The sequence below is a fragment of the Suncus etruscus genome, chromosome 15 (assembly GCF_024139225.1).
Source record: "Suncus etruscus isolate mSunEtr1 chromosome 15, mSunEtr1.pri.cur, whole genome shotgun sequence".
Taxonomy (NCBI): Eukaryota; Metazoa; Chordata; class Mammalia; order Eulipotyphla; family Soricidae; genus Suncus; species Suncus etruscus.
Window position 1 is genome coordinate 933582 of NC_064862.1, and position 18616 is coordinate 952197.

Genomic DNA, 18616 nt, shown 5'->3' on the forward strand with positions numbered 1-18616 from the left:
TTTCAAAAAAATGTTGTGAATTTTATAATGTTGTAGAAAATTCTTTAAATAATAAACATCCCTTCATTTAATTTTTCTCTAATCTAAATAATTTAATTTTTTCAACAATAGAAAACTTGACATATCAGAATATAGTATATTAGAATACAATAGAGTAAAAATTATTTTTTGTACTTTAGAAAGTAGTTCATGGAGACTCAATTTAAACTTGTCAGTTGCAACAGATATCTCGTCAGAAGAATAGACTGAATATTTATATTGCTAACTGTGCCTATAAGTTGTTCTCAAATACTTTATTTGGAAGATGACTGAGTAGCTATTTACATATTCCAATTTTACCAGGCAAGATTGATCAATATTCTTGTCAAACATGCATAAAATGCCACTGAATTTTGTTTTATAAAAGTAATATTTCTACAGATTCTCAACTAAAAGTGTGTTTTTGTTTCTATAGATTGCCAAGTGATAGTATCAATTTAAAGTAAATATCAAAGTATGTTTTAATAATTTTAGAAATAAATAAAAATATAACCTTTTTCATTTTCTCTTTTGATTCATGGTTTTATTTTAGATTATCTGTTACTGATTGAAAGAAGCTGCTTCTACAAGAGAGTAGCAGAAGAGGTGAAGAAACCACATGGAAGACCCCCAGGATTTAAATGATCAATCAGTAAGTCTAATCCAGTTTTGAGTTTACTGGAAACAAGTTTTAATATGACTACTCAAAGAATGTTTAATAGAATATATTGCCAAAAAGCAAGGGTTTTTGTTGTTATATTTCTATTTCAAGATCATAAAAGAGAGCCTGTAAATTCAGTCATTTTTCCTTATTATGTTATCTCATTTTGAGATCACGTTTGATTCTCTCCTTGTAAATCAGTGATATATAGAATCGTGAGTTGAAATAAAACTGTTTTAATAACTTACACAATTTTATTTTTTCATTTTAGTGTGTTTAGATAGTGCATATATTGTTGAATATCAAAAGCATACAGAAAGAAATTTACAACTTGCACGCCTTTTGTTCATTACAAAATGAACAATGCAGCCACACTCCTCAAGGACAATTTTATTGAGCACTCTGTAGAGCAAAGAGTGTAGCATATTGGTGGTAGTTATTTCAGATTTCTCTTTTGGAGCCACACCTGGCAATGCTCAGAATTTACTCCTGGCTCCGCACTCAGAAATTGTTTGTGGCAGGCTCGGGACCATATGCAATGCCAGGTATCGAAGCTGGGTCTGCCGCTGGATTGGCATGATGCAAGTCAAATGCCCTTCCACTATGCTATAGCTCCGCCACCCTCAGTTCAGATTTTTATTTTCAAAAGAGAAAAGATTTTTATGGCCTTTTCTTCAAGCTCATTCATAAATTGTCTCCATCTTCATGCCACTTAATTTTCAGTGTCTAGAAGTAGAGTAAATGAGACCTCTTCCCCGGTCCTCACACTTCTACCACATGGGGCCCCTATTGAGGAGACATGTATCTCTGAAGTGTGTGCTCCACAGATTGATGCTATTCTTTATCAGTTGTATGATGTGATTGACTTTAGATATATCTCAATTTGCCAACTACCCATGCATACAATATGGTTCTAGAAAATATGTCAATGGCAAGTGGGTTTGAACTATAGGGAATGCATAATTTGGTATCTATATGGTATTTCAAGTTAATTTTTAAATCAAGTATTTCTTCTAAAACTCATTTTTAATTTATAGAAATTGCTATTATCTAACTTAATTAAATATTGCAATTTTATCGCCCAATTTTATGTCAGTATTTATGAAAATATATGACAATTCAGGGTTAGATAGATAATTCAGGGTTATGGAGCTTGTCTGTCCTATAACTGATCTGAGTTCAAATACCGGCACCATGTGAGCTGTTGCCAGAAATGACCCTTGAGCATAAAGTCAGGAGAAGCCTTGAGTACCATTGAGTTTGGCCCCCAAACCTACATATATGTATTTTATTGTAATATTTATGATACATGCTTCTCTATATAACCATAATTACAAAGTAACAAATTAGGAACATTTTCAAATGCCATTAAAATTTCATTTTCAGTAATTCTAGAATTTTCTTATAAAAGTAATGACTTGGGGCCGGAGTGGTGGCCCAGCGGTAAGGCTTTTGTTCGTTTACGGCTAACCCAGGATGGACCATGGTTTGATCCCCTGGCGTCCCATATAGTCCGCCAAGACAGAAGTGATTTCTGAGCCAGGAATAACCCCTGAGCATCACCAGGTGTGGCCAAAAAGAAAAGAAAAGGCATGATATATGGGAGGAGCTTTCAATGCAATTTTAATGATTAAATAGTCATAGCATAGATTCGAGCCAAATGGATAAAATTTAGCATGATAATGTCACCCTTATAACAATGCATGTTTATGACTTCTCAAGATTTGTATATGTGATACTTTATGTAGTAAAATGATTGTATCTGGTGAAGTTTCAATATCTGATGCATGCATCAATGGTGATACTTTATGAAAGGTTTATTGTTTATATTTACACAGAGATGGTTTACTTGACTGTGTGTGTCTTTGAGTATTTGTGTGTGTGAGGATGGGGTGGAAATTGAACTATATGTGGGTGAGAGGGGAAATAAATGACTAGCTCTCTCTCATTTTTTCAGATTGAGGGTTTCCCAAACAGAACTGTTAGCTAAAGCATGGAAAGTTTCATCAAATTGAATTGTTTGATCCACTCAGTAACTCTAGACTAGAGAGTGTATTTACAAATGCTTTTCTGTTTTGTGTGTACTGTAAGTTGAAGAGAACATGTATTTCTGTTTCATATCGAAGGAGGCTACTACCCAAATTTCTCATACTGTCTTTTATTAAAATGAAATACAGCACTTATAAATCATATTCTTCTAAGTCAGGGGTCTCAAACTCAATTTACTGAGGGGCCGCAGGAGGCAAAGTCAGGGTGATCCTTGAGTGCAAAGTCAGTAGTAAGCCTTGAACATTGGGGTGTGTGTGACCCAAACAACTAAAACAAAACAAAACAAAACAAGATTCCTCTAGGGCAGGGCCACAAAATGTACGGAGGGCCGCAAGTTTGAAACCCCTGTAGGGTTCTGTAACTATTCTGGAGAAGTTAATGCTTTAAAAAATGTCAGGAGAAAGAAAAAGTTCTATCTCTCATATATAGAAACAAAGCAAGGAAACAGGTAAAGTCAAATAAAAAAATTCTTACTGCAGAACCAGTGTTACCAAAGGGGTAGAAGAAAAAGACAAAAGATGAAGGGTGAGGTCCTGTGGTGAAATGATAAAGTTTTGGTGGTGGGTGTGGAATGACAACATACATTTTGATGCAGTGTGGTATTATACCACGAAACCCTTAAAGAATTTTTGTATGCTGCTATCTCAAAAAAAAAAAAAAAAAAAAAAGAAAAGTGTTGCTAAAACGCAACCAGTCTTGTGAAGCAGAAATTCAGGGTAAACTTTTGACCTGTAAACTCAAACCTGCTGCTGAGTTTGTAGTGAAAATGGAAGAGCTGTTGAGAAAACAAAAGAGAAATACTCTCTATTCTGTCATTTTCCTTATTCATACCAAACTTCCCAACCTGTTTGGAGTCAATTGACCTGCTTCTGATCTATAGGCCTGCCAGAGTGGGTGCTTCTGTTTAAATGCTGGAATTAAAGTTTGTTTTAGGTGATAATAGAATGATGGCTTTGATCTTACTCTTTCTTTGTAACTATAGGCCAATCTGTTCACCATATAAATGTGCAGAGGCATATACTTGGGTCTTCTAATGACTAGTACTCATTTATGTGACTGTTGGTGGTCAAAACTGAGACTTCACACACGTCTTCTGACTCCAAGTCCAAAGCATTCTCCATGTCTTTCTGTTTTGGGAATGCCTGTATTTTGACATGTATAGTTCTCAAAACATTACAAAAAAATCAACTCATTTACATTGAAATGACTCTATATGAGTGAGAACTTGAAGTGGATTTAAACTTTTTATTAGAAGATCTAAAGAATGGAATTCACGTTATTGAGAAAAATAGCTTAGATCATGTCTATTTTCATTCCAGTAATCTTTCTATGGGCATAGACAAAGCAATAATTATTAGTTGCCTACTCTCTCAGTTATTTCCATTCATTTTTTCCAATTCTTTATATCTACTTCCAATGTCATTGTGTTTGGGACAAATTTACTATGGTTTTGAGTGTTGTCAAAGACAAATAAATGAAATTAGAGGAGATTATAATTTAATTCACTTTGATTTGCTTCTAAAATCTCTGATAAACTTTGAATGATAGAATATAGTGGTTGAGGGCTTGAGTTTTGAAATGGTCAGAAATCTCTGACATTTAATACTGAAAGATTATGTAAACTCATCTGCATCTATATATTTGCTGATAATAAAAATAAGGTAGATGAAGGGCCCAGCACATAAAAGGTATGTGCTACCTAACTTTAGAAGCTCTTCATGAGTAAGAATTCATTATTCCAAATTGGACCACCTTCTCTGAAAGACAGCTCTACTTGGAATTCCACAATAGTTTCTTCCAGCAGATTAAAGTTAATTCAGAAGAATGGGCACTGCCCATACACCCCTGAACAATGGATACCATCTATGGAAACAACCACAATTGTCTATAACATTACCAGGATACAAACTTCTACCAGAAAAGACCTACCACGGCTCTGGCATTGACTTACTCCAAAGAGTGCTCTCAACACCCAGACGACTCAGTAACAGCCTGCTTGCAGGGCAGATCCCTCTGCATCTAGTGGTGTGCTGAAACTAAAGGATGCTCCACATCAGCCTGACTTTGATGAAATGCATTAGAATCCAGAATCTTTAAATATAGGAACCTGATACCAACAACAGCTAAAGTGTGAAATAGTTTCATCGGGACCACAGAGAATGACTCGGGTTGGACGAACTGGTATGCCTGAACCCAGAGTCGGTCTTATGCCAATAAACTTCTGGGGTGAGGCCTTCTTGTAATCAAGCCAAGATATTTTTTCTGTTTTCCCCATATTTTTCCGGGCCTATGCAAACAACGGCGATTGCCACTGTCACACCTTTACTATTTTTTTTTACCCTTATCCTTTAAGAAAAAAAACCCCAACATTTTACTGAACTTAAAAAACAAATAACTGTAGTAGAATGCCTTTCTTGAATACAGGCAGGGGATGGGAAGGGGGAATGGGGGTATTGGGAGGGGGAATGTTACACTGGTGAAGGGGGGTGTTGTGTTTGTGACTGTAACCCAACCATAATCATGTTACTTAAATAAAAATATATTAAAAAAAAGAAAGTTAACTCACTAGATTTTCCCTCTCCCAGAATTCCTTCCATTACCTTTTATTCTTCCATTTCTCATCACAGTAGATGTCACCAGCAGCTACTGAGGTGGTTAAATTGAAAAGTGTTAGATTTATATACTTAATAATTGTCTTAGAGAATTCCATTCTTAATTTTTCATATATCTTTAGACTTCTTTGCTCAAACCTTTGTTTTGGATCTTTTTCTCTTGCTAGTTATTATTTGCTTTAATTTGCTCTAGAATAGTCTCTAAAATTATTCATAATCAAAGCTATTTTACTTTTACTTGCCCTTACTAGAAACTCCTAGGCATACAATATTTGTATCTTTCCACTTCTTCCTACTTATTGTTATTAAATATTTGATTTTAGTCACCATGATTACAGTTTTATGATAAGGTTTCATGAATACAACATTCTGATACCATACTTGCTACCAGAACTGTCTCTTTTCTTTCTCTATTGTATCAGGGTCACCTAAAGTGTGCTCATCCAATTTCCCCATCATGGTAAATTTTGTCCTATAGATCAGTTCAAGTACCTGTTGCTTTAGGCCATTTGTTATTACCTTACTATACTTCTTTATATTCCCACATATGAGAGAAATCTTTGTGTATCTGTCTCTCCCATGGCTTACTTCATTTAGCATGATACCTCCACTCAGGGGCTAGTTGCTTGATTTTATTTTTTCTTCTAGTCGATTAGTATACCAATGTGTGTGTGTGCTATCATTTCTATATTCAGTAAACTATTCTTGGATATTTGGTTTGTTTCTAGATTTGGGCTATTGTGAATAGTGCTGCTAAGAATATAGGAACTCAAATATTTATTCTGAATACAGTTTTCATTCATATTTTTTAAAATTAATAACAAGGTTAATTAACATGCATTAAAACTATAGAATTTATTTAATTATATCAAAGGTATATATTGAATAATTATTGTTTAATAATTTTTTTTTGTTTTTTGGGCCACACCCGGCGGTGCTCAGGGGTTACTCCTGGCTGTCTGCTCAGAAATAGCTCCTGGCAGGCACGGGGGACCATATGGGACACCAGGATTCGAACCAACCGCCTTTGGTTCTGGATTGGCTGCTTTTGATAATTTAATAATTTAATAATTTTAGTTTTATTCTATTAGAATATAAAATGAGTTAGGTCATAAGTCTACTCTTTGTTCTTAGAGATTTTATAGAATTATCTTTGATTATAGAATTGTGTGATGTGACTATCTGACCATACTTGACTTTGGTTAGAGGGATCAACAACTCTGAAAAGATGGCAGTGTGTGTTCCTGGTGCATATGTACAAGGAATCACTCTTGGTGGGCTTGCAAGATCATATAGGATGCCAGTGATTGAACCCAGATGAACCACATGCAAAGCAAATGCCTTACCCAGTGTCTGGCCCCTGTTTATGCACTTTAACCTGAAAATTATTTAGAATATTTCTTCTTTGTATTAAATATGAAGGGGGTAGGATGATAAGATACTTTATAAAAATGTAAAACCGAAGCAAGAAACAAAATAAGTTTTTAAACTCAAAATATAGAATAATGATTACTATACAATTAGTATGGAAAATCTATTTTGGAATGGTTAAGGAAGGAATCAAAAAAAATATAGATCAAGAGTCATCAAGCAATGGCTCATGGACATTTATCCAGTCTGTTGGAATTTTTGCCACCACTGCCATCCCTGCTTAGCTGCTGACTTTTCCAGGGCCCACAGCTTGCATGTGTGGAGTGTGTGCCACACTCTTCAACTCCCCTTCCTCTCTCTAGCTCTCAGCTCCACGTGGCTTTAAGTCTTGGGTAGGGGTCCTCAAACTGTGGCCCATGAGCCACTACTGTTTATAGTTTTTCTTTAACCTATAGTTTCTTAACTATAGGTTAAAAAAAGCCCACATAGGCAACGGTCTGAGGGACAGTGAACTTGGACCCCTGTCTAAAAAGTTGGAGGTCAAACCTTAATGGGATTTCAGATGAGAAAATGAGCTTTAATGGACACCAGAGGCCTTATTTTGGTCTGGAAAATGAGAAAAATAAGACTGAGAAGGGTAAAATATGAAAGGCAGGGAGGTTTGCCCAGGCAGTGTGGCTGGCATAGAACTACTCAATCTGCGTTGTTGTGGGATGAAAATGGAGAGAGGTGGGAAATCTGGCTGAGAAGTGCTGAGACTAGACTGCAAAGTGCTTTGATGCCAAGACAAAGACATTTGTAGACATTTACATGTCCCTTGATGTCTCGTCTGCTGCTTGTCATTACATAAAGTCTATGCATATGTTAGGTATGACCCTATGATTTTTGAGCCTTTTTCCTTAGACATGGAAGTCACATAATTTTTGAGCAATAGAGTAATATTTTTGTAGTAATGTATTAGGAAAATTAGACAGATGGTAGGAAGATTAGAAAGGTGTGAAACTGGGCATAAAAGAAGGTGTGAGAGCCCTGGAAGCAGTTTCTCTATGAACTCAAAATGGGCTGAAACCAAGGGCAGCATGTTTGTCCTGTACATAATTTTGGTTTTCTTGCCATAGTTTTACTGTACAAGTGAGGCTGATTCACTTTTGCTGTTGGAGTCAGAACACAGTCATAGACAATGGTAAGTGCCTGGGCAAGACTGTTCCAAGAAAAATTCATTTACATAAACAGGTGGTAGACTGTGGACCACACGTGGCCGACTCGTGGCTTAAGCTGTGATGGGAACCTGGGAGGGAAAAGGGAAATCATCAATGAAAATAGCTTGAAAAGGAAATTTTGTTGAAGTTGGGAACTAGCCAATAGTACTAAAAGAGGAGATGGTTGTAGATTCAGAAGGAAAATGGGAAGGAGTGTTCTTGAGTTTCAAGTTTAGCAGATACCAGTCAAGGTATTCAACAGCAGGTGTCAATGACTTAAGAAAATAGAGGATGTGTTTAGGTAAGGATTATTTTTAAGGACATGTCACACAAGTAGCTGGTAAAGCCTGATCTTGGCCAGATAGAGGAGTATTTATCTGGATGTGGCAACATAAAGGGATTTGTTATTTGGCTTGATAGATGAGGATAAACTTATAATACAAGTTTTATAATGTGGCAAATGACAGAACCAGAAGAGAGGGAGAAAATGTAGGGAAAGCAAAAGGAAGAACAAGATACAAGACATTAATTTTTCCTCTTTTATCAAAATGTAGAGGTGTTTTAGTGCTAGTAACCTAGGTTATGTTAAGAGGTAGTTGGTCATCAGGCTAGTAAAGTCTGATCTTGGCCATATAGAGTAGTATTTATCTGGATGTGGCATACATAAAGGGGTTTGTTATTTGGCTTTATGGATGAGGATAAACTTATAATACAAGTTTTATAATGTGGCAAATGACAGAACCAGAAGAGAGGGAGAAAATGTAGGGGAAACAAAAGGAAGAACAAGATACAAGACATTAATTTTTCCCCTTTTATAAAAAAAGTAGAGGTGTTTTAGTGCTAGTAACCTTGGTTATGTTAAGAGGTAGTTGGACATCAATATATGAAATTTCAGGAGGTCAAACTGAATGGGAAAGGAGGAAAAGCTTTTTTCTCTGTCAAATAGAAGACCATTAGCAATACTTCAGAAAGCTTTCCCCATGGATTTGTGGCCAAAATAGATATTTTAGTAATGAAATGGAGAAAGGAAGAGGAAGTAAAAGGAAGCTTGTGAGTTTAAAGAAGACAAATCAAACATGTATTGAAAGAAACAAATACCTTTTCCAATGAATGGGAAAAGTATGCGATAACATGAAGAATAGACTCAGGTAGTGGTGGAGAGGAGGATGGGCTCAGAGAAAGTCAGCATGACAATGAAGCTCCTGAGGGAGGCTTCACACCCTCTGACACTCAAAATGCTGGTCAATCCCACTATCCTTGAATAGACCATATGATGTTTGTTTGTTTGTTTGTTTTTAATTTAAAGTTGGGGAAATCTTTTTCTCAGGGTTGCTTTAGCTATTCACAGGTGTTTACTGTGTTTATTTTTATAAGAAGAAGATATATACATATAAATAGCATTATATAATACTATATATATCTTCTTATTATAAAATAATATATAGATATAAAATTATATATGTAATATATAGCACTACCTAGGGAAGTAGATGGAATCATGGCTGTATTAGGACTTAAGAAATATAAGACTAGCAATGCTCATTATTTTAAATAATGACAGAGATTTCCTAGAACTCAATATAGAGATACTTGTTAGGGATTCTTAGTTTCCTTTTATCAGAATAGTCATACTAACTAGGATTGAAGTCTCTGTATAGTATCAAATGATTGTTTATTTTATGTTATTTTTGCCTTGATGCTGTTAAGAAGAGGCAAGAGAAAAAATAAACACTTGTGGTTCATGAAAATGCCTCTAATTATCTTTGGAAGAAAACTAGATGCTTTATTTTCCTTGGACACATGATGTCCAATAAAAAAAGAGGCTGTTTTGTTAGAAATGAGTGGGATAGAATTGATAGTAGAGTCATACTGGAAAAGTACTGTCTCAACGTACAATTGATATAAAATTACGTAGTCTCCTATCATTTTTCTTTAAGGACTGATTTCTCTGATGAGATGCCTTTAGGATGCAAATAACTTACAAAGATTAATATGTTGAGAAGTTCATTGTTTACTCTGTTGGTTGGAGCCAGGAGAACAGGGTTAAAGAAATCAAGTAAGAAAACCTAATGAGTAAGAAGTAAAGGACAAAATTGTCTATTTGTTTTTCTTAGTTTACATTATTTTGACCCAATTTCCTTGGATGATGTATGTGAACAGTGCAACAGCATATTTAACTAGAGTCTGAGGCCAAATGCTCATAGCTCATTAATTACAGTACTTTGTGTTTATTTACTCATTTAATTTTCTCAGAGGCTTGATGAGGGTTCGTATTGTCCTTGTTTTCCAATTGGTTGGTGAGGAGACACCAAGCTAGTGGGTGAGAGAGCAGGAATTTAATTCAGGCATCTAGCTCCAGAGCTGACATTATTAACTGTTAAATAAATTTTCTAGGAAAATACCTTATATTTTTTTCAGTCCTCCATCATGATTCATGATTAAATCAAAAAGGATAAAATGCTTTGGTTTTATGCATAAGGAAAACTTGAATATATATAAATTTTGTTCTAGGAGCATTTTTAAAAATTACATAGCATCAGAAAGGATATCAAAGAGGTGGATTGAGGACTATATACGTTATTTGTTCTCATTGTACTGATTAATAACTGACTTCAATGGAACTTGGAGTCAGAACTATTTTTTATAGACAAGATCTATAGGAAGATTAAAAGACATATATTTTTTACATTAAATGTTGTACTTCCAGGGCCAGAGTAGGGATCTTGCCTTGCAACCTGTGATCCTGGTTTTCCATATGCAACACTTCATAAGGTCCCAGAGTTTGTTAGGAGTGATTCCTAAACTCAGAGCCAGGAGTAATCCCGAGTACCACTGCAAAAAACCTAAAAAAGACTTCTTTTGAATTCTGTGCTTGCAACACAGAACTAGAGGATTTTTATAGATATTAAGGAACTTTATATATTATTCTACCCCTTTATTTTATGTATGTAAAAATGGAAACAAAGAGCTTATGAATGAACTAACAGCCCTGTTTTGAATTTTTTTGTTTTATTTGAAATTCAAAACTAAAGTTTGAGTGCTTTGATATAAATTTTCTATTACATTTGGAAATTAAACACATTTCTTAAAAACTGTATTGCATTCAGTTGCTTTCATTAGTTTTTCAACTAATGAACTATAGCTGTCGGCAAATCAGACTCTGGTTTTATTTATTTATTTATTTATTTGGTTTTATTTATTTAGTTAGTTAGTTTTTGGGCCACACTCGGCAGTGCTCAGGGGTTACTCTTGGTTCTGCATCCATAAATCGCTCCTGGCTTAGGGGTCCTTATGGGATGCTGGGAATCAAACTGGGGTCCGTCCTGTGTTGGCTGCATGCAAGGCAAATGCCCTATTGCTGTGCTATCTCCTGGGCCTCCAAATCAGGCTCATGTAAGAAACCTCAGGCAAAGGTGTGAAACACTCTTTCACATGTTTGTTTTCCTTCTGGTTATTATTTACTGCTCAATCAGCATTAACAAAAAAAAAATAATTTGGCTGCTAAGTTACTCTAGTATAGAATTTCAAAGGACCTTATTAGAGAAAGATGTAATTTCATCCTCTTGGCCTTTTATATAACAGAGTGCATATTTGGGTTACTTCATTTTCACCCGGAATTAAACAATAGATTAAAGTTGTAAACAGGAAGTTAAAATATTTATTCAAAAAAGATTTAAATGTGTACTATGATTAGTTGTATTTACATTTATTCATTAATATCTTTATGCTTCACAGCTTATATTCATGTTTTGGCTAGCTCTTATCTGAGTAATCCTGGTCTCGAAGATTTCTCTGCTTATTTCATAAATATCTGAAAATGTAGACAATGGATAATGACTGTATACTCAGTAGTATTTATAACTGTAAAATTTATATATATAATATGCTTTTGCCACTGGCCTAACTACTTACAGCCACAGTTTTGCCATGGTTATTATATTCAATAATGAAAAATACAGGATAGATATCATGTCATGTAGTTTTTTAAAATACTAATATTAAGGAAAGTAAGTTTAAAGATCAGTAAATTTCAAGTAAAAGTCTTGGCACCTTCAGTTTTTGAGAGCATTTCCATAAAATGAAAATAATAGGTAGTATTAGAGAACTATTCCTTTTCTATAGCAGGAAATATGTTGCTCACTATCCACAAATAAATTGTCTTCCACTCCTTAATTCTTCATGATTTACATACTACTAAACTCCTTTATTCCTACCTTATTTTTATTTTTATTTATTCCTACTTGGTGTGAGATTGTCTATTTCATTTTTTCATAAATTGAAGTTTGCATTGGCAACAATCCCAGGTGGATTGAAGTATTTTTTCTCAGTTTGTGTAATATTTATTATTTGGAAAATCATTCAAAATTAAGGAATTTTTTTTTTGTTTGTTTGTTTTTTGGGCCACACCCTGTGACGCTCAGGGGTTACTCCTGGCTATGCGCTCAGAAGTTGCTCCTGGCTTCTTGGGGGACCATATGGGGCGCCGGGGGATTGAACCGTGGTCCGTCCTAGGCTAGCGCAGGCAAGGCAGGCCCCTTACCTCCAGCGCCACCGCCCGGCCCCAAAATTAAGGAATTTTTATACTAGGGAAATAATTTCTGATTAAAACCCTTTTTGTGAAATCTTACGCCTCATTGAAATATTTGTTAAGTAATTTGTTATCGTTGGTTATGTAAGAGATCGAGATATATCTGGATTGCTTGTCTGCTGAACATTTATGTGATACCTACTGTAATGGTGTCTGCTTACTCTTTGGATGATTTGGACACATTCCATTATGTAAGAATTACTCTGAAGAAGTAGGGTCTGGAGCAATAGCACAGCGGTAGGGACGTTTGCCTTGCACACTTATGACGCAGGACAGACCTGGTTCAATCCAGGCGTCCCATATGGTCCCCCCAAGCCAGGAGTGATTTCTGATTGCATAGCCAGGAGTAACCCCTGACCATCACCTGGTGTGGCCCAAAATAAAAAAAATTATTCTGAAGAAGTAAATAAGGACAGTAACAATCATTTCAAGTTAGACATAATTATTTTAAAATATTAAATCAGTTTGCTAATCTCCAAGGTAGTACATTTTACACTGAATATTTCTTGTTTTATACTTATAATATTTTAATGGTAGATTAATTTTCTCTCAATTTATTTTGTTCTTGCACTGCCATTGGGACTGAATGTACATTATTTTCAATGAGCTATTAACGTGAAACTTGAAATTAAAAGTAATTCATTGAAAGCTTTCAGATGTTACTACATGAATAATGTTTGAATGGTAATGTAGAAATCTTAAGTGGAAAACTGCTTAACATTTAGCATCAGACTAATTATATATACTTGATAAAATACTTTTAGAAATATCTGTTTTCCAAAATGGTTTGCTTGACCAGGCGACGTTCCTATAAGCAATAAAAGAAAGTCCCTTTCTCCTCACATCTGCACCAACATTGATTGTTCTTTTTAATTTTGATGCATAAGTCTCTGAGGTGTGAGATGATATCTCCTTGTTGTTTTGATTTGTATCTCCCTGATGATTAATGATGTGTATCATTTTTTCATGTGTATTTTAGCTATTTGTGCTTCTCATTTGAGTAAGTTTTTATTTCTCTTCTCCCGTTTTTGTTTGTTTGTTTGGTGTGTGGATGTTTTCCCTTGTAAAGATCTACCAGTGCCTTAGATATTTTTGATATTAAATCCTTATCTAAAGAATGTTGAATAAATAATTTCTCCCATTTGATGTACTGTCTTTGTATCCTGGTCATTGTCCCTTTGGGGTGCAGAAGCTTTTTAATTTAAAAATTGTTTATCTTTGCTTCCACTTCTATGAATACTTTCACTTCTTTGAATACACCTGTAGTTTCAGTTTCATGGAGAGTTCTGCCTGCATATTCTTTCTGTACCATATGGATTTAGGTTTGATATCAAAGCTTCCATTTGATTAGCAGCTCCACTTCTTGGAATATACCCCAAGGGAACAAAAATGGAGAAAATACATTTGCATTCATTTGTTCCTTGCAACACTATCCACAATAACCAAACTCTGGGAACACACCAAGTGTTTCAGAGTAGACGAATGGATAAACTCTGGTGCATCTACACAGTGGAATATTACTCAGCCAAAAGAAACTATGGAAGCATGCAATTTGCTGCTATATGGAAAATCTGGAGAATATTATGCTGAATATAGCTACAGGGAGAGAGATTGAGAATTATCTCTTTTATTCTGGAATAAAGAAAACAATATGGGATAATGAATACCCAAAGACAATGGAAGCAAAGGATATGAGAACTGGTATTTAGTAATTAATAAGCCCCTTTAGTGTTGTATCCTACTGAAACAGAAACGGGCTCGATTCAATGATAAAGGGAAGTGTTTATTCAGGAGAAAGATGCAGTACTGAAAGATGGTAAGCTGTTATATATGAAACCTATTAGTAGCAGTATTGTAAACCACAGTGCAAAAACTTAAAGGAAAAGTACTCTCATAGAAGCCAACTGGTGAGTGGGAGATAAAGGAGGATTAGGGGATATTGGTGAAGGGAAGTGGACACTGGTGAAGGGATTGATTTTGAAACATTATATGTCTGAAAATCAAACATGAATAGCTTAATAATTTCTCAGTGACTAAATAAAAATTTAAGTAAAACAACTTGATACAGAAATTGAGAGAAATAACTTGCAGCACTACTTTATTATTACTTTGGGGTGAATTAACATACATAAGAATATAAAAGAAAAATGAAAGACATTCTTGCAATAATAACTTTCAGACACGAAAGAGAAAAGAGCTGGAAGTTACAGCTCACCTCACAAAGCTCACCACAAACAGGGATGAGTTTAGTTAGAGAAATAACTACGTTTTGAACTATCCTAATAATGAGAATGTATGAGGGAAATAGAAAGCCTGTCTAGAGTACAGGTGGAGTTGGGTGGGGAGGAGGGTGATTTGGGACATTGGTGGTGGGAATGTTGCACTGGTGATGGGTGGTGTTCTTTACATGACTGAAACCCAAACACAATCATGTATGTAAGAAAGTTGTTTTAAAAAAGAATATAAAAGAAAATTTCTTAAAATATTTTTAATACATTAAGTTGGGGAATAGTACAGGTGTCAGAGTGTTCTCATTGCAGGCATGTAACCCAATCGGGTTTATCCTCAACATCAAATGAACTCCAAGCAAGCAATGGCAGGTGTAGATCTGGAGGACTCCGATGATTCTGAGCATTTTCAAGTGACTCTAAGTACTTGTGAGCACAATCATGGATCTGAATACTCCCAAGCACTCCCAGTACAACTCTAGTGGTCCCTAACTGCCTGAGTAGCATCATTCTCTGATCCAGGCATTTTACCAGTGACCCTGTTGGCTGAGAATTTCAGTTACTGGCCCTGTAGAGCCTCGGAAGAAAATGAATTATTTTACAACAACAAAAAAAGAGTTCTTTTTGGACTTTAAAACATTATTTTACAATGTTCCAGGACATTTGGATAGCTTTAAAAAAAACTACTTCAATATTAAATCTAAATTTGAATTATTTTTGTAAATGTTAATCTCTTTGTGGAGCTTTTGTATTTTAAAGCTTGAAAGAAGGGCACATAAACCAGTCCAACTATTATTTCAGACATACTTAGACATACATAGACCAAGAAGATGATGGAGAGGTTGGTCATGATCACGAAATGTTGGAAGTAGAGTCAGAATTCAGCCTATATGCTTTGGACTCAAGGTTGTGCTTTCTATGCTACTAATGTTCTTGATATTTTCACATCCCAGAACCTATGACTTTTTTTTTTTTTTTTTTTTTTTTGGTTTTTGGGCCACACCCGGTGACGCTCAGGTTACTCCTGGCTATGCACTCAGAAGTCGCTCCTGGCTTGGGGGACCATATGGGGCGCCGGGGGATCGAACCGTGGTCCGTCCAAGGCTAGCGCAGGTAAGGCAGGCACCTTACCTCCAGCGCCACCACCCGGCCCCAGAACCTATGACTTTTGTTCAAATTTTGAGTCTAGGGAAATTTTGTGGAAGAGATATTTTGTTGTGTTTGTTTTGGGGTCACATCTTGCTGTACTCAGGAATAACTCTAAGTGAGACCATAAGTGGTGACTGGGTAGGGTGCATGATAGGCAAATGCCTGACATCCTGTACTATGGCTTTGGCCTGATGGATTGTTTTGTTTTGTTTTGTTTTTTTGGGGGGTCTACTCCCGGTGATACTCAGGGGTTACATCTGGCTATGCACTCAGAAATTGCTCTGGGGCCGGAGTGTAGCCTTGCATGCTCTAACCTAGGATGGACCAGAATACGTTTTGCTCTCACAGCGTCCCATATGGTCCCCCAAGCCAGGAGTGATTTCTGAGCACATAGCCAGGAGTCACCCCTGAGCGTTACCCAGTGTGGCCCAAAACAAACAAACAAGCAAAAAGAAATAGCTCCTGGCTTGGGGGATGATATGGGACACTGGGGGATGGAACTGCGGCCCATCTTAGGTTAGCACATGCAGGCAAAAACCCTACTACTGTGCCACCGCTTCAGCACCCTGATTGTTTTTTTGAAGGCGCTCAGAATTAATTTTACTGAAAGTTTCAAAATGACCTGAATATGCACAAATCTTAATCTTGTTTAATTCCAAGTGTTCTATGATGTATAAAAAAAACCCTTCCTTTGGGTCTGGAGAAGTAGTATTGGAATTGATGGCACTTGACATCACTTTGAAACCTGGTACCACAGTTGGTATTCAGAGTTCCACTACGAGTCATCTCTGAACATAGACCTAGTAGAAATCCCCTAACACAGCTGGGTATTCAGTCCCAAGCCTATTAATAAATAAATGAGAATAAACAAATAAATAAGACAGTAAATAAAAATAAACACATTTTAAATTTTAAAGGAACATATTTAAAACTTTTTAACATGGAACCCAGCCTTAGCTTCTTATTGCACTGAGAATGAACTAATTTTGATTGCTGCAGAAGAAAGGCACTAGAAGTTGTAAAATAGTAAACATGAGAATGCAAATGAAACACATGATATATAAACATGTATTTGTCAACATCAAAAGCTATTTAGTCATGCTTTTCTTTGTGACTCTGTTTCCTTGTGATTGAGAAATTGTTAGATGTCCAAAGGAAGGTAGGATATTTTTTTAAATACTATATTCTGGGACAATTCACAATTACCAACATCTGTGCTACCAGTTACCTCTTTTTAGTCTTCCTTTTAACCTAGAATAGATTTTTTAAACTTTTTTTTCAACATACATTATTATAGATAGTATGAAATTCTGTTTTTAAAAATGGGAAACAAATGAAACACTCATTTATGCATTTCTAGAATATCAATACATCAGTTAATTGCTTCAGTAGTATGAAAACTATTTAAACTTCTATTTAAATGTATGTTCAATAAACTCATAGAAGACATTTTCAGTTGCCAATTTATGTTTTTCATTCTTTGAAAATGGAATTTTGACTTTGTTGTAGGCCATCTACTATGCTAGGTATTTATTCCCTCCCGCGGGATATGTAATTGTAGGTGTAAAGTGGATTCAGCCTGAAAAAGAACAGGTGAGGGAAAAGAGGAGACTAAGTCAAGGATTTCTGATCAAAGTCTCAAACTTTCTTTTTCGGCAAGGGTTTTTAAGCAGTTGCAGCAAGGTGGGGGTAGTGGGAGGAGCAGGATGCAAACAGAACACCTGCTGGTACATATTTGCATAAGAGATACACATTTTTTTCTTTTTTATTTAAATGGCAGACATTTATTAGAATATATAATGGCAAATCTTACACAGTGATATTTAAGATACACAGTGACAATAAATGAGGGCCTTTCCACCAGCAGTTGTCCTCCCTTCATCCCTGTTCCCAAGTATATATCCCTTATCACCCTCCTTTATCCCCCAGAATGCTAGTTTAACTAAAAGCATAAATGTTAACACTAATGTAAACCTTTTTTTGTTTGCAGTTACAGATATTTTTACTAGTGGTTTCTTAAAGATTTGGAGTCAAAGGAGCACTGTAAAAACAATGTTAGTGTGGCAATTATTGTTTGCATGGGCCCACCAAAGTATGGGGGTCATGGAAAGGAAAAACTTTGGCCTAAGTACAAGGAGACCCTACCCCCGAAGTTTCCTGACATAAGACGATTTCTAGGCTCCAGGCAAACTAGTTTGTCCAATCCCGGTCCTTGTCTGTAGGCCCATACAGTTATATTTTTCACAGTCTCTGTTATTGATCTCATGTTTCTGTATTGAAGGTCCTGGAATTTGTATATCCTACATTGAAGTCAGGATGGTGCGGAGCGGTGTCTAATTTCAACTCGCAATTAATGGGCAATGCAGAAAGCCCTGTCCAGTATGCAGGTCGTTATTGTTGTTTAAGTCTTCTCAGTGTTAAGGGAAGACTGTTTTGAATAAATCGATGTCAGAGCAGCAGTAGGGTCTTCCCTGGTAGAGGATTGCTTCCAGGTGATGTCATAAACAACATTGGATGTTTCATGGATGGCTTCCCTAGTTCAGGGGTGACTGGAAAATACCCAAACCTCTGAGGCCTGTGCCAGGTCATCATGTCCATGTTCAGGGTTTGTAAGGTTCCATTGCACCACAAAATTTGTGTGTTCCTATCTCTATTAGATAAGAACTTATTTGTTATTTATTTATTATTTGTATGTATAGTATTTTCCATTTTAATATGCCCATGCCAACAACAAGGAATAA

At 35.8% G+C, this 18616-nt stretch overlaps 1 protein-coding gene across 1 annotated transcript in view; it reads left to right on the forward strand.

Annotated features, from left to right (window-relative positions):
* The window catches only part of EYA4 (EYA transcriptional coactivator and phosphatase 4), a 304073-nt gene that overhangs the window by 30849 nt on the left and 254608 nt on the right, over positions 1-18616 (forward strand). Inside the window, exon 2 of the mRNA XM_049789603.1 lies at positions 572-670. Coding sequence (XP_049645560.1) covers positions 638-670 — 33 coding nt within the window. The 5' untranslated portion in view covers positions 572-637. The remainder of the gene's footprint in view (positions 1-571; positions 671-18616) is intronic.